Here is a 14,003-nt window from a genome sequence, read left to right as displayed (position 1 = left end):
TGTGCATGGCCCATGAACACAGACAACAGTGTGGTGAAGGCTGGGAGAGGGGGTGCTGGGTGGAGGGGGGCAAAAGAGGGAAAAACAGGGGACATCTGTAATAAGGTCAACAATTAAAAAAAAAAATTTTCATAGCATATGATGATATACCTAAAAAGCCAAGAAAATCTATGGAAAAAGTCCAGTAAACAAATCAATAGCTTTTATGGACAAATAAATTGGTCAGAGAACACAGGAAAGAAGAGCCTTCATTTATAAAAGTAAAAAATAAAAAACGGTAGCATGAAATTTAACAAGACAAGTTCCAAACGTAATGAGGAAAAACAAACGTGAACAAGTGGAGAGACACGTCATGTTCTAAGACTGGAAGTCTCAGTATCATAAAGAGGTAAGTTCTGAGGTAACTGATAAATATAAAGCAACACCAAATTTTTTAAATTATGTTTTTTTTTCTTGTTTGGCCCTGGTTGGTTGGTGTGGCTCAGTGGATTGAGTGCCAGCTTTTGAACCAAGGGGTCGCTGGTTCGATTTCCAGTAAGAGCACATGCCTGGCTTGTAGGCCGCGTCTCCGGATAGGGATGCGTGAGAGGCAACCAACTGGTGCATCTCTCACACATTGATGTTTTTCCCCCTCTTTTTCCATCCCTTCCCTCTCTCTAAAAATAAATAAATAAAATCTTTTTTAAAAAGCTCATACGGAAGAACACACAAGCAAGAATTGAAGGAAAACCCTGAAAAAGCAATTGGGGGTCTTTACCCACTCATCTACTGGTGGGCACTTGGGCTGTTACCAGATTCTTAGTTTCTATTGCTTTCTCTTTTCTAACGGTGTGAACAAATACCTTCAACACAATGTTAAATCTACTTTTATTAGACATTAGAGCCTGATTACAAAGGCTCTATAAATGAAACTGTCAGTATGGGTACATAAACAGGCAATAAATAGAAAATCTAGAATAAGCCCAATAGCATTTATACATTTATAGTAAAATAAAGGTAGACCCTTCATAAGGGAAAATGGCCTGAGTAGAGATGACACAAGAGGACCGTGCCTGCTAAAGCTTAGGGACACGTGAGGTTTTACTGAACCCTCTTGTCTACTTTTGTATGTGGTTCAAATTTTCCATTAAAGAAAGGTTTTTAAAAATTCTAACATCCTTGCCCTGACCGTGTGGCTCAGCTGGTTGGGTGTCATCCCACTGCAAAGGGCTGCAGGTTCAGCTGCAGGTCAGGGCACATGCCTAGGTTGCGGGCCAGGTCCCCATTGGTCAGGCAACCACTTGATGTTTCTCTCCCTCTCTTTCTCCTTCCTGTCTCTCTAAAAACAAATAAATAAATACAATCTTTTTTCAAAAAACTATAAAATCCTTGAATAGTGCTTCGTTGTGTAGCTTAGCATTTTCTGAGGTTACAGAATGCTTTTCAAACCAAACTGCTTCTGCCTGGCCTATTTTCAGATAACCCATTGCTTTCATCTAAATGTTTTGTCTAGCAATACATAACATATAACCTCACAGTCTAGTAGTTGTGGATAAAATAAGAAACGGCCTTAGCACTAAAACTTAATTAATTCTGTTCTTGCAAACTAACTTTAAACTGGAAACAGTACATTGCCTTCAATTCACTACAGATTATAAACATTTTGATTTAAATCACTTAAGGTAACCTTTCATTTACACAATCAAATTCCACACTCACAGACATAAACACAAATGGCTCTATCGCCACGGCTGGTAGATGCAAAGGAAACCGGGCACTGTCAGGTGCACTGCATTTCAAACTTGAACACAAGTCTGTTGTGGCTTTTCTACAAATTCCTTGTTATAATCTGGAGACTGGCCATGATATAAGGACACCTATTCTCTATTCCTTCTCATTTTTACACTAGAGATCACACAGCCTGTGGTGTTCATGCAGGCGTTCAGAGCTAAGTGAGGGGCCAAAGCACAGTCTTACCTGCTGCCTATATAGTGACAGTTTGCCCTCAATTGGCTCATTTCTCATCATTTTCTTTTCAATCAGCTGATTGATCTGTGTGTTTATTTCATTTATCTGAAACAATATAGAAATTTAAAAGGTTAACTCTCTCCCTAAGATTACCTAAAGGAAGGGGCAACTGGCTAAACCAAACTTTGAATTTACAGTTTTATCACTAGTGATCTGATAGGAGGAACAGTTCTGCTAAAGTTAGGAGTGGGTTGTTGTGATTACTTCTAGAAATAATTAACATTTCATGGCTCATGTTAAAAATATTTACACATTACTACTTATATGGATCTAACCACTCATGCCTAAATTATCCTGAAGTATTCAGCATGAAATATTCATACATTCTGAAAAAGACAATTTCTGAAAATCTGAAGTTACCCCCGAGCCTAGGTGGTGACTTTCAAGTCACTGCAAGTGACACAGCAAATGCAGACTAACATCCCCAGGGTTTGTATAAGGTAGTCATGAACCCAGCTGGGAAGTGGCTGGATGACACCCGAAAGCGTCCTGTTCTAATGACCTGTGGTCTCCACACTGTGCTGTATGCCAGTCATTAATCTGGACCTTCTCCGATGTAGTAACACTGAACAAGGCCAGTGGAAGCATATGGTCTCTCGAAAAGTTTTTTTAAATGACATGGCTTTCGGTATACCTATCTATACTTTGAAAAGACTAGAGTTCTTCTATTAATTCTACAGCATTAAATTTGAGCCAAATTTTACTAGAACATCTAATTTCCCTAAGAAAATTAAAAATAAAATAATCAAAATTATGTATTTAATTTTGGTGGCTATTAAGAACATTAAGTAATTAGCAAGTCAAAACCTTTCAATGTTCTAAAAAAAAACCCTTTCAACGTTCTTAATATTTGTTAAAAATACACATCTGATTAGTTTTATTTCTAGTGAGCAAAAATGTTATAATATTGATGATACCAGGTTTTAATGAGCATTACAAGAAAGTTTAGTAATTTCAAAGCTGGCATAAAAGGCTAATAAATAGTTAGCTTTAAATATAAAATTGCTATATTACTCTTAAAAATAAAAATTAATCATATTTAAAATCTGCCATCTAGTTATTACAATATATTACATTAGCCAATTATGTACTATGAATACATAAACCTATGAGTCTATCATATGCATTAATTTATACATCCAAGTTACTTAGTTTCCCAATCAGGCGACTAGGGTTTTATAACACCATGTATGTTAAATAACGGCATTACATGCTATAATTCCTCAGAAAGAGCAACTTTCACAAGAGCTATCAGCTCTTAGCTCAGGTTAACTTAGAAGCCACGGACACTATGGAAAGCAGTTCACATAACTTTCACAGGACTGAGGATGAGATAAAATTGGGAGCTATAAAAAGATGATCGTCACTTACTTTAGACTGAAGTTCAAGAAGATCAGAATGGCCCATAGCAGGCTCTGACACCACTTTTTGTAAAAAATGCAATTCTTTTTTTTTGTTCTCTAATTCTTTAGGAAATTTTTCAGTTACTATATATGAATTAAACTTTATCTCCTCTTCTAGTCTCTTCATTAAACCTTTGGAAATGAAAAAAAGTGAATATTCAGTCCATAAGTATAGGTACGGTTATATTCTATATATTTTAAAATACAAGACCTGGCCCTGGCTGGTGTGGCTCAGTGGACTGAGTGCTGCCCTGTGAACAGAAAGGTCCCTGGTCTGATTCCTAGGCAGGGCACAGGGCTGGGTTGTGGGCCAGGTCCCCAGTTAGGGACGTGTGAGAGGCAACCTAGCAATGTATCTATCATACATCGATGTTTCTCTCCCTCAGTTTTTCCCTTTTTTCTCTAAAAATAAATAAATAAAATCTTCAAAAAATAAAAATAAGAAAATACAAGAACTGTACACTAGGATATATCTGTCAAAATATCCATATATCTATCTGCATAGGGTATCTCTGTACAGTACCATAAAAGACTGGCCACAGAAGTCATTTGATGTTATTAGAATGATACTGAAAAAGGACAACTTATATGGAAGAAATGTTTAAATAATTACAAAAAAAGTATTGTAATATTATAATCCTTTCAAATGACCACCCGATTTTTTTTTGAGATTTTACTTATTTATCTTTAGAGGGGAAGGGAAGGAGAGAGGGAGAGAATATCAATGTATGGTTGCCTCTCATTGGTCCCCTGCTGGGAACTGGCCTGCAACCCAGGCATGTGCCCTGACTGGGAATTGAAGCGCGATCCTCTGGTTTGCAGGCCCAGGCTCAATCTACTGAACTACACCAGCCAGGGCACCACCCAATTCTTTCACACTCAATAATATGCAAAAATAACATTTGCAAAAAAAGCCAGCTAGAGTGTGGGGAGTATAGTCAGTAATGTCAAAAGAACTGGGGATGGGGCCAGATGGATGCAGCGGGGGAACCAGTCTGTGGAATGCATGGTTTTCCCAGTTTTCTGGCCACTTTGCTATATGTACATCTGAAACTGGTGTGGGATGGTACTGAACGTAAACTGTGGTTGGAAAAGAAAAAAACAAGCCAGATATACTGTTGGGTCACATTTTGCATTCTAGGTAAGAAATCCAAGGACCAGATGACAGTGTAAGTGAAATCCAGGTTCTTTCTTCTATTTGTGGTCATTTACTCTTTTTCTTTTGCAATAATTCTGAGGCAATTTTTATTTCTATTATATTACTTCATAAGTGGTAATACATTATAATTTGTCAGTTTCAAAGCAATGAAGATATCATTAAAAGTACACATTAAAATCCAAAAAAGAAATTTTCTACCTTCTTTATCTACACTTCAGTTTTCCATGTTTGGTAAGTTTTGATTTTGTAAAGTATCGGTTTATAGTTAGGTAGCAACTTAAATTATATATTTAAAATTCAATACTTCTCTTATTTGGGCAGAGTATACAAATATACACACAAAAAGATTTTCAGTAATAGTTTTGTTATAAATTCCCAGCTTAAAGAGCTTTTAAAAGTTTATTTCAGATCTTTCCATTACACATTTACAAATTCTGGCTTCACTTTTTAAAACACTGGATTTCCGGTTTAAGTCATCTACGTACATAGATTGCATAATAAACCTGGCCTAAAGCCTTAAAATTATTTTTAGTTCTGTTGTACTAACCATATTTTAACGTAAAAACTTACTAATGGCAAATTCATGAGTTTTTCATTCATCCCTACAACTTCCCCCCAATTTTTTAGGGACTGGGGAAAGAGAGGGAAGAGAAAGTGTTTAATGAATCACCCCATAATCACACAGCCATTCCGATGTGGTTTCTGATTAAATCTACATCCTGGTTTCTCTGGCTATTAGATGACTAGTTTTTTCCATCTCCAAGCTCTTAAATGTACTGCGTGTACTCAGAGATGTAGGAAATCAAAGTCTGCAATGCTCTCAAAGATTTAAAATTCTTAACTATTATTTTCCTTATTTAAAAAACCTTAAATGTTATATTCCTTACTTAAACGACATTTCTGATTCTGGAAAACACACACTAGTCTGTAGTGACAGCAAGCAGATCAACAGCTGCCTGGGGGCGGGTGGAGGGTCAAGGCTGGGCAGGAGGGAGACCTGACTGAGGCACAAGGAGAGGCTGGGGTGCTGAATATATTTACCTTGATTAGGTTGATGGTTTCTTATCAAGTGTATACTTTAAATATGTGCAGTTTATGATTTGTCAATTTTACCTTAATAAAGGTGTTAAAACCCATGAAAATAGAATTCCCATATTTTAAACTCTTCTCTTAAAAATTTTAATTTAGACCTTGAAAAGTAGTCGTATGTTTTCATGCAGTTTTTTTTAAGATTTATTTATTTTTTTAGAGAGAGAGGAAGGGAAGGAGAAAGAGTGGGAAAGAAACATCAATGTATGGTTGCCTCTCATGCGTTCCCTACTGGGAACTGGCCTGCAACCCAGGCATGTGCCCTGACTGGGAATCGAACCCACAACCCTTTGGACCACAGGCCCGTGCTCAATCCACTGAGCTACACCAGCCAGGACTTTATGCACTTTTTAAAAAATAATCTTTTGAAATTCCGGCCACTAAAATCTCTGCAAACTTTTTTTTTAAACTAAAAATCCCTGAAAACATCTCACTGATCCTACTATAATTGAATGAGTAGGTTCTTTCATGTAATAAATAAATATATAGTCACAAATATACAGTCACAAATATATAGAGTATCAAGATGAATTTGAATGTTTTATAGTATGACTGTTACTCTGAAAAAATACAAATTACATAGTTATACTAAAAATAATTTTTAGCCCTGGCTGGTGTGGCTCAGTGGATTGAGTGCTGGCCTATAAATCAAGGAGTCACCGGTTTGATTCCCAGTCAGGGCACATGCCTGGGCTTCGGGCCAGGTCCCTATTTGGGGGCGTGTGAGGGGCCAGGCATTGATGTTTCTCTCCCTCTCTTTCTCTCTCCTTTCCCCTCTCTCTGAAAACAAATAATAAAATCTTTTTTAAAAATAAATTTTATATTACTTAAGTAAATAGAAACTTTTTACAATCCTTTTTGTTACTGAAGAATTTAGATGAACCTTATTAAACTAAGTACCCAGATCAATGAACATCTGCTTCATTGATGTACAACAGTTGAGTGCAACCCTTCAACTGTTTGCCAAGATGTCAATAAAGCAAGAACTTTGACCTCCTGCTCCCCATTCCCGTCCACTCACAAAACGTATGTATTACATACATAATACCTTATTTTCATACTTCAACCGTTTTTCCTCACTTGACCCCCCTCCTGTGGTGGAAAAGATCACGCTTTCCTACGTGGGGTTAAGGTCTCCACTCGCACCTCCCAAGTCCTTACCAGACTATGTAGTGAGTGCCAGCTACGTGTGAGCTAGTGTGTGGCCTGGAAACAGAAACACCAACTATGACCTGGTGACTCTCCTGGACTTCAGCTAAGTCAGAGTTAGATATACCAACAATTACCACCTTGTGGTCACTGTTATGAAACACTCAGTACAATGTGGGGGCATCACTGGGGCAAACAGCGGAGGCTGTCATCCATTTTTTCACCTGTTCCTCCCAAAACTGCAAATCGCCATCTGTCTGACTTTCCTGCAGCGCACGAACACCACGCACTACCCTCCCGCGGTCGGGCACAGTGCTGTCTCCTTCACTCACTCGCACACTCCCTTTCCTGCCCTCTTTTCGAAGACAGGCAGTCAGAAGCAGCTTACCCCTTTCTCTCTACTTCATCTGTCATGCGCTCAGCCTACTATCTTTATGTTCTTTCAGGTCACTGTACCTCAGATGGAACGTCTTCCACACCTTTACCTTTCTGTCTTTCACATACTTCGGTGGCCACCATGTCCAGGAAGTCATCTGACTCCGTGTTAGTGTTCAGTGCTTTGCCTCTCGTTTGTCCTCAGAGAACCCTGTGCTGAGCTCCATCAGCATATTCCTCTCCCTGCATGTTAACTGCCCCCTGCTTGTCATTTGTCCACTACGCTGTGAGCACTTGAAACATTTTGCTTTCTACTCCTAACACTTAGCATAGTTTCTGACATGCAGGAGATGATCAATAAATACTGAATTAACGGACTGTTGGCTTGAGCTGATTATTTTTATTACTACTTAACATGCAATTGGTTTTATTGTTTAGCAGCATCTACTAACATATTACTTATGTTAGTATTTTAAACCAACATTCCAAGAGATGCCCCAAACAGAACTTTATCCATTTTATTACTAAATAAACAATTATGCATTTCCTGGCCCAAATAATTTCTATTTAGACTAGGAAGCCAAAGCAAAATAAAGACTATTGACTCAAGTTAAAAAATGAAATATTACTATTACTGTAGATACAGTTGCCCCATTTTATATTCCTATCAGCAACATATGAGAGTTCCAATTTCTCCACATCTCACCAACATTTGTTGTTGGTCTTTCTACATGGTCATTCTATGTGCTGTGTCTTAGAGTATAATATTTCACAGAATACCAGAGGAAAAAATACCCTCTCACAGCTGGATGTTGACACTGGAAGACATCTATAATACCCATGGGAGCTGTGCACCGCTCTTCCAGTTTACATGGCCTCCCTTCTTAGGAACAAAACACTTCAAAAATGCCCAGGATGGGTACAGTGGTGTAACCTGGGATACTGGAACAACGTATCCTCTGTGTAAAGCTAACGCGACAATGGAGATCCCCACGTCATTAGCACGACCCTACACACATGAAAAATACTCAGTTTTAAGGGCCCAGCATTTTATTCTTTGTCTTTATAGTCCTGGTTTAAAACAACGATTCACACTTTTTCCTCCATCCATCTTTTTCGTAACTTCCATCCGAAGTACTCCATACACTCCCAACTTGCCGAGCCGCGCCCACACGGTTTTCATTACCCTCACCCACTGACAAAGCACTGAACAGGAATTTAAAGCCCCAGGTGAAACGTAAAGATGCCTGCGTCAGGGCTCTCCCTCATTAGCTAGAAAGGGACACTCCGAATGCTGAGAAAGAACCTAATGACAATCCTCCTTAACAACTGCTTTAAAGGAAGACTACTGATTTAAACTAACAGTCTCTGATCAACTAGATCATCTAATAATTTCCACTTACTTTCAGGCTTTGCATCTGCTGCTGCATGGCGCATGATTTTCAGCTGGTTTTGTGCTCTTTGCAGTCTCTGCACTGCATGAAATAGCTTTAAAATAGAATTAAACCCATTACTTGCTCAGTCTAGTGAAAACTAGTACTCATACAGATAACGAAAATGTAAGTTCCATATAATTCTTGTGATATAAAAGGAACAAATAATAAGAACTAAAAAAATTATTATGTTAAATCCCAAATGTAAATGGTTCCCCTCATAATCTTTCATGTAAAACTTTTTTAAAAGAGCTTTCAGAAATAAAAAAAGATATTTTCTGAATTTGGTGATCAAGGAAAAATACCTGTTTAAGAAATATATGTACCACGCTTTTCTTGTTATAACATGGTTTTTCCTAACTTTAAGGAACGCAAGCTTTCTCACAAGTGATCTCTCCGGATCAGAACTGGTCTCAGTAACCACCTAGGGCCAGGCCATGCGGCTTCCTGCTGAAGTGGGACTACCATGATGCCAGGTAAGCCCTAAGAGAGCCAGACGGCTACCCATTTAGAAGAAATGAAGCTGATCTGAGCTATATTTTTAATGTATAAGTCTCCTCAGTTTTAAGAATGACTCTTAACAAAATAAAACTAATTATTTTCTGACCAAATTATTTTTTCTTTGTGGTAAAGTCTAACAATGGGGATTGTGAGTGTTTTAGAGCCTTTTCCTGATTTGCTTCTTCACCAGTGGAGTAAAGCGGAGGGGATACTGTGATCAGTGGGGTAGAGAGGAGGTTACCACAGCCCCAGAATCTAGAGACACCTGGCAGTGTCTCTAGACACCGAGATTCTGGAAGAATGAGAGATTCTGGCAGTTTTATCAGCAGTTAACCTTACTGCTTAACATTACAATGAATATTCGGTAATGTTGCAATGACATGAATCCAACATAAGCCGAGAGGTAGTGTACAGATACACACAGATGGCATCACAAAATACTCTTAAAAGAATATTCCACCACGTTCGCAGAGGGAAACATGAACTTCCAAAATGATTCTTTGCTTACATTGGAATTCTATTTCCTTCATCACGAGAACATAAACTTTTATATGGATACCTGATTCTTTTGTTCCTGTTTCTGTTGTGCAAGAAACTCTTCCCTCTCTTTTTCAACTCGAAGTTGCCTTGCTATTTTAAGCATCCGCTGATGGTTCTGAACTGTCTCCACCTACAGTAAGGGAGTAAGAAGTACATGGCACAGTAAGGTTTAAGGAAGCCATTAGCATGCCACGTGACTCAGACATCCACTCATCATTTCCTTGTGGTAAATAGTACTCCCCAGAGGTGACAGTAAAGCTCTGGACTCCAGGCCCTTAAAGGTATTGGGCTATTGCCTAAGAAGATTCCCTTCCAGTCAGTGCTATTTGAGTCCCTCCTTAGATGTAAACCCATGCTTTGCTTAATCTTTATTTGCATTCCGAAGTCTTTGCAAGCACTTAACACTTGGGGCCCAAGCCTGACAGTGCTAATTCTTGCCTTACCCTCTTCTTCAAACGTTCAACTCTCTTAATGAGCTGGTCCTTTTCTTCCTCCATTGCACTGATATCCTAGAAAAGTAATAGAGACGACATAATAAGAAAAAGTATTCTTTTAGAATTCAGAAGAGGGTTTTAGATAATTATGCATCTATCGTTTTTATCACTTACTACCAGAGCATTAAGGAACAAAGATCCCAGCTGGGATTCTATTCTCTCCACCCCCAGGGTTCCCTATGCACGATCATTTATGTGGCAGCTTTTCAAGAAAAGCAACCGAAACAGGTTAGAAGGTAGCAAGGTGAGGCTGCCAGCCAGCACACTTGTGTTCTGATTCCAAATATGGGCACAGGATTTTTCAAAAACCTTCTACAATGGGAAGCGTGCAGGTCTAAAAACACGAACAGCTGCTGACATCCTATCCGCTGTTAAATACCACACTACATATCCTGCCAATGTTCCATCAAAATTATTTTTAAGACTATGGTGTTTTTAAGATACAACTTGGTGTCTGGTTTTGTCAATTAACAAATTCCCTCCCTAAAAATAAAGACTTCAAAGATAAACCACCTTCCTTTTAACCAGCTCCACAGTATTTTCTAAAGAAAACAAACAAACCCTTCCTCAACCTAGAGTGCTAACAGCCTAACCAGCACAGCAACGGCACAAGGGAAACTCTACGTGTAGTCGGCATTGACAGAATTTAGGGAAACAGGTACTTTACTCACTGCAGGTGGCACTGCCCTGAAGAACAACATCAAAAGTCCTAAAACATATGTGTACACCTACCCCCCTAATGCCACCTCTGGGAATTTGTCCTAATAACATATGAATGAAAGGTCACTGACTTCTCTATAAGAATTCTCATAGTTGCTAATTATATCTAAAAATTGGAAATGATCCAAATGTCTGAGTTATTATTAAGTAAACTATGATACAGTGAAAGCCATGAAAAATAATGCAAAAGAATGTTTAATGACATGAGAAAAAGGCACCACATATGAAATCACTTGGAAGAAGTGGTTTATTTAGAGCATTCATGCATAGTATGACATCCAGAAAAAGATTTAAATAGAGTCACTAAAAATACCAATAGCAGTGATCCGTAGAGCATGGGATTTTAAGTGAATTATTTTCTTTTTATTAATGAATCATATTTTCCACAAAGAAATGTTCAAAATCCGTTCTTTGATAGGCATGAACGAAATTTAAATTCCAGACTCCATTTTATCGATTTGGCCTAGTCACACGACACAACAGAGAAACAGCAGGCGGACGCCCATCACTCTCCTTCCACAATGTGTTGCCAGTGACTTACGGGGCTTTCTCCCCCACTGGATGTGAGTCATTCTACTACAGTCAACAAACTCTTACAGCAACTTCTAATGTTTTCTGATTGAAGGAGAAGATAAAGATGGCATTGATAGGAGTTCTAAAAGTACAAAATTCACGAAAACGAGAATCAGCAGGTGTTTGGGGACAGAACTTAAATGCCTGGTGAGACTGTGAAGTATTTTTTGGAGAGCATTAAGTAATGAGCATCGAAAGTCCTAACAGTGCTCTTCCTCCCAGGAGCCCACCTGCCCGTGCCTTTCCCTTCCCCTCCCTCGCACGTGGGCATCTCCTAACCTCCACGGGACCCCAGGAGACTCACAACCTGGGGAGCAATGGGCAGCGGCAGCACAAGTGCTAGTCCGCTGCATCTGTCCCCAAGGCCCCTTTCCTCTGACCGTCCAGTGAGCTCACAGCAGCTCTGCCCTGGCTCACTTCCTTCCCTGAACATTTCTAGAGCCAAGGCAGCCTGGACCAGTCTCTCCCCTGTTGCTGCTTTTATTATAGGCTTTGCCTTGTTTCGTGTCCCTGGCTTTAATAAATGTCCTCTCAAAAAAGAAAGTCCTAAAAATTTTCATATGTTTTAATAAGTAATCCCACTTCTAAAAATTTATGCTGAGAAAACAATCAAAGATATACAAAAATAAATTTATGTAGAAGATAATCAGCATTATCTATAACAGCAAAGAATGAAAACAAAAACCCAAAAATGGTTAAATTATCCACACTATGGAATATTATATAGTCATTAAAAATCATATTGTACAAAGATAACAATAGGAATATATTCCTGATATAATGATTTAAAAAGCAAGATACAAATAATTAAGGATAGAGTGATACCTCTGAACACACACAAGAAACCTGAAATGATAAACAAAATGTTAACAACTGGACCATTTATCTTCTTTGTTCTTTTCTGCTTTCTCTAATATATGTCAGATACTTGTATCTATCTATCTATCTAGAAATATAAACATATATTAGACAGAGACTCAAAACATAAACCTTTCAAGTCCACGGTAGTGCTCCACATGGCACGTGAGAACTCACTGTGAATGTACCACGTCCTCACTAATTTGTTCAGTGAAGAACTGGCAAAGGTCCTACGGAAGAAAACCTGCCTTTTGCTATCACTGGTTTCCATATAATCTTAACACTCATACTGAATCCAATGAAAGCAAAAATACTAAATCTAATATTATTCGAATAGATAAATATTGTTGTATTTTCTTTTCTTTACCCTTCTTATTTCTGCTGTAGAAAATCCAGATGTCTTAAGCTGCTCACATTCTTTATGCAAAGTTTTAAAGGCCTCCATCAACTCTTCATACTAGAAGAACAAGTGGAAAAAATTACAAACTAATGACCACATCTAGTAGGCTTGTCTTAGGTTATCTATAAATTTACTTACAGTGACTACTTCAATCATTATAAGCACAGCATTAAAAATACATCATGAACATTTATATAGGACACAAAACAGTAGGCCTGTGAAGTGTGGTCGGTAAACACTGCTCCAGCTTCCTCTCTGGTTACTTTCCTACCGCACACTCTATATTCTGGCTAGCTGTTCTCCTTTCAGTTCCTGGAACATTCCGTGCTCTCACTCCAGTTTACAAACCCTAGTCCCTCTGAGAACACCTTATGATTCCCCTCATCCCTATCCTGGATAATAATGCCTATTCATCCTTCAGCTCTCAGCACTGGTATCATTACCCTCACAGGAGACTTCTCTAGCCCCATGTCTGAGTGTCATGGTATCAGAGTGGACATCATGTAGAATCACGATTGTCTCGTTCCTCACCTGTTTCCCTCCATTAGACAGTGAGAACCAGGAAGATAAGAATCGCATTGATCACGTACATCTTCATGTCCCTGGGGCCTAGCACAGTGCAGAACTCACATAGGTGTTCAATAGAAAATATGTGAATGAATGAAGAAAATCACACTTATCCAAACTTTTACAAAAATAACATTTTTTGTGGACAGGGACAGGAAATATTTTTCCAGACTACTCATATCCTAAAAAATCTATGAATTATTCTAAAGCTCTTTATTTATAAAGAAAATATGCATTTTCATTAAGGTCTCTGCTAAATGAGTAGCTAAATAGGTAAGTCATTTTACACCTCAAATACTGCAGGAACAGTCTTTATTATCATGAATTCTTCCATTAATTAGCTGGGCATATTTAGTAAAAACTATTAATAAACTTCCTCCAGAGGAACTGGTTTTTATCAATTCAATGGGAGAGAACAGGGAGGAGAAACTATTTCACATTATGCTTCTCTAGTTCCTACGTTCCGTAAAGCCTTCCAAGGTGGTCACCAGCCGGGCGGCCGCATTCCACTGTTCTCTCCGTGGCATCTACGGTAATGCTTCATACGACAGTTGCAGAAACATGGCTACCCCAGAAATATCTTAAGGGATCGATATTGACTCTATTTTGAGTTAATGACATGCTTACCAAAATAACAAAATATATGGATGAAAAAACATTTAGTTGTTTTGATTCGATCCAAATTTTGAGCACATACTATATAGAAGCAATTCTATAAAGCCCTAGAAACAAAAA

At 38.3% G+C, this 14,003-nt stretch overlaps 1 protein-coding gene across 7 annotated transcripts in view; it reads right to left on the bottom strand.

Annotated features, from left to right (window-relative positions):
• Positions 1 to 14,003, bottom strand: part of IFT81 (intraflagellar transport 81) — a 133,112-nt gene that overhangs the window by 42,432 nt on the left and 76,677 nt on the right. For 6 of the 7 annotated variants that reach the window (XM_053669628.1, XM_053669630.1, XM_053669632.1 and 3 more), the window contains exons 5-10: positions 12,669 to 12,758; positions 10,100 to 10,165; positions 9,676 to 9,786; positions 8,586 to 8,670; positions 3,379 to 3,542; positions 1,957 to 2,052 (exon numbers count right to left, since the gene is read on the bottom strand). In XM_053669628.1, coding sequence (XP_053525603.1) covers positions 1,957 to 2,052; positions 3,379 to 3,542; positions 8,586 to 8,670; positions 9,676 to 9,786; positions 10,100 to 10,165; positions 12,669 to 12,758 — 612 coding nt within the window. The remainder of the gene's footprint in view (positions 1 to 1,956; positions 2,053 to 3,378; positions 3,543 to 8,585; positions 8,671 to 9,675; positions 9,787 to 10,099; positions 10,166 to 12,668; positions 12,759 to 14,003) is intronic. The other variant, XM_053669631.1, reaches the window with a different exon arrangement.

This window comes from Artibeus jamaicensis, unplaced genomic scaffold (genome assembly GCF_021234435.1).
Source record: "Artibeus jamaicensis isolate MK-2021 breed Jamaican fruit bat unplaced genomic scaffold, CSHL_Jam_final contig_525, whole genome shotgun sequence".
NCBI classification, from domain to species: domain Eukaryota; kingdom Metazoa; phylum Chordata; class Mammalia; order Chiroptera; family Phyllostomidae; genus Artibeus; species Artibeus jamaicensis.
The sequence above is the reverse complement of the archived record's forward strand: the minus strand, read 5'-3'. Positions and strand labels throughout refer to the sequence as shown.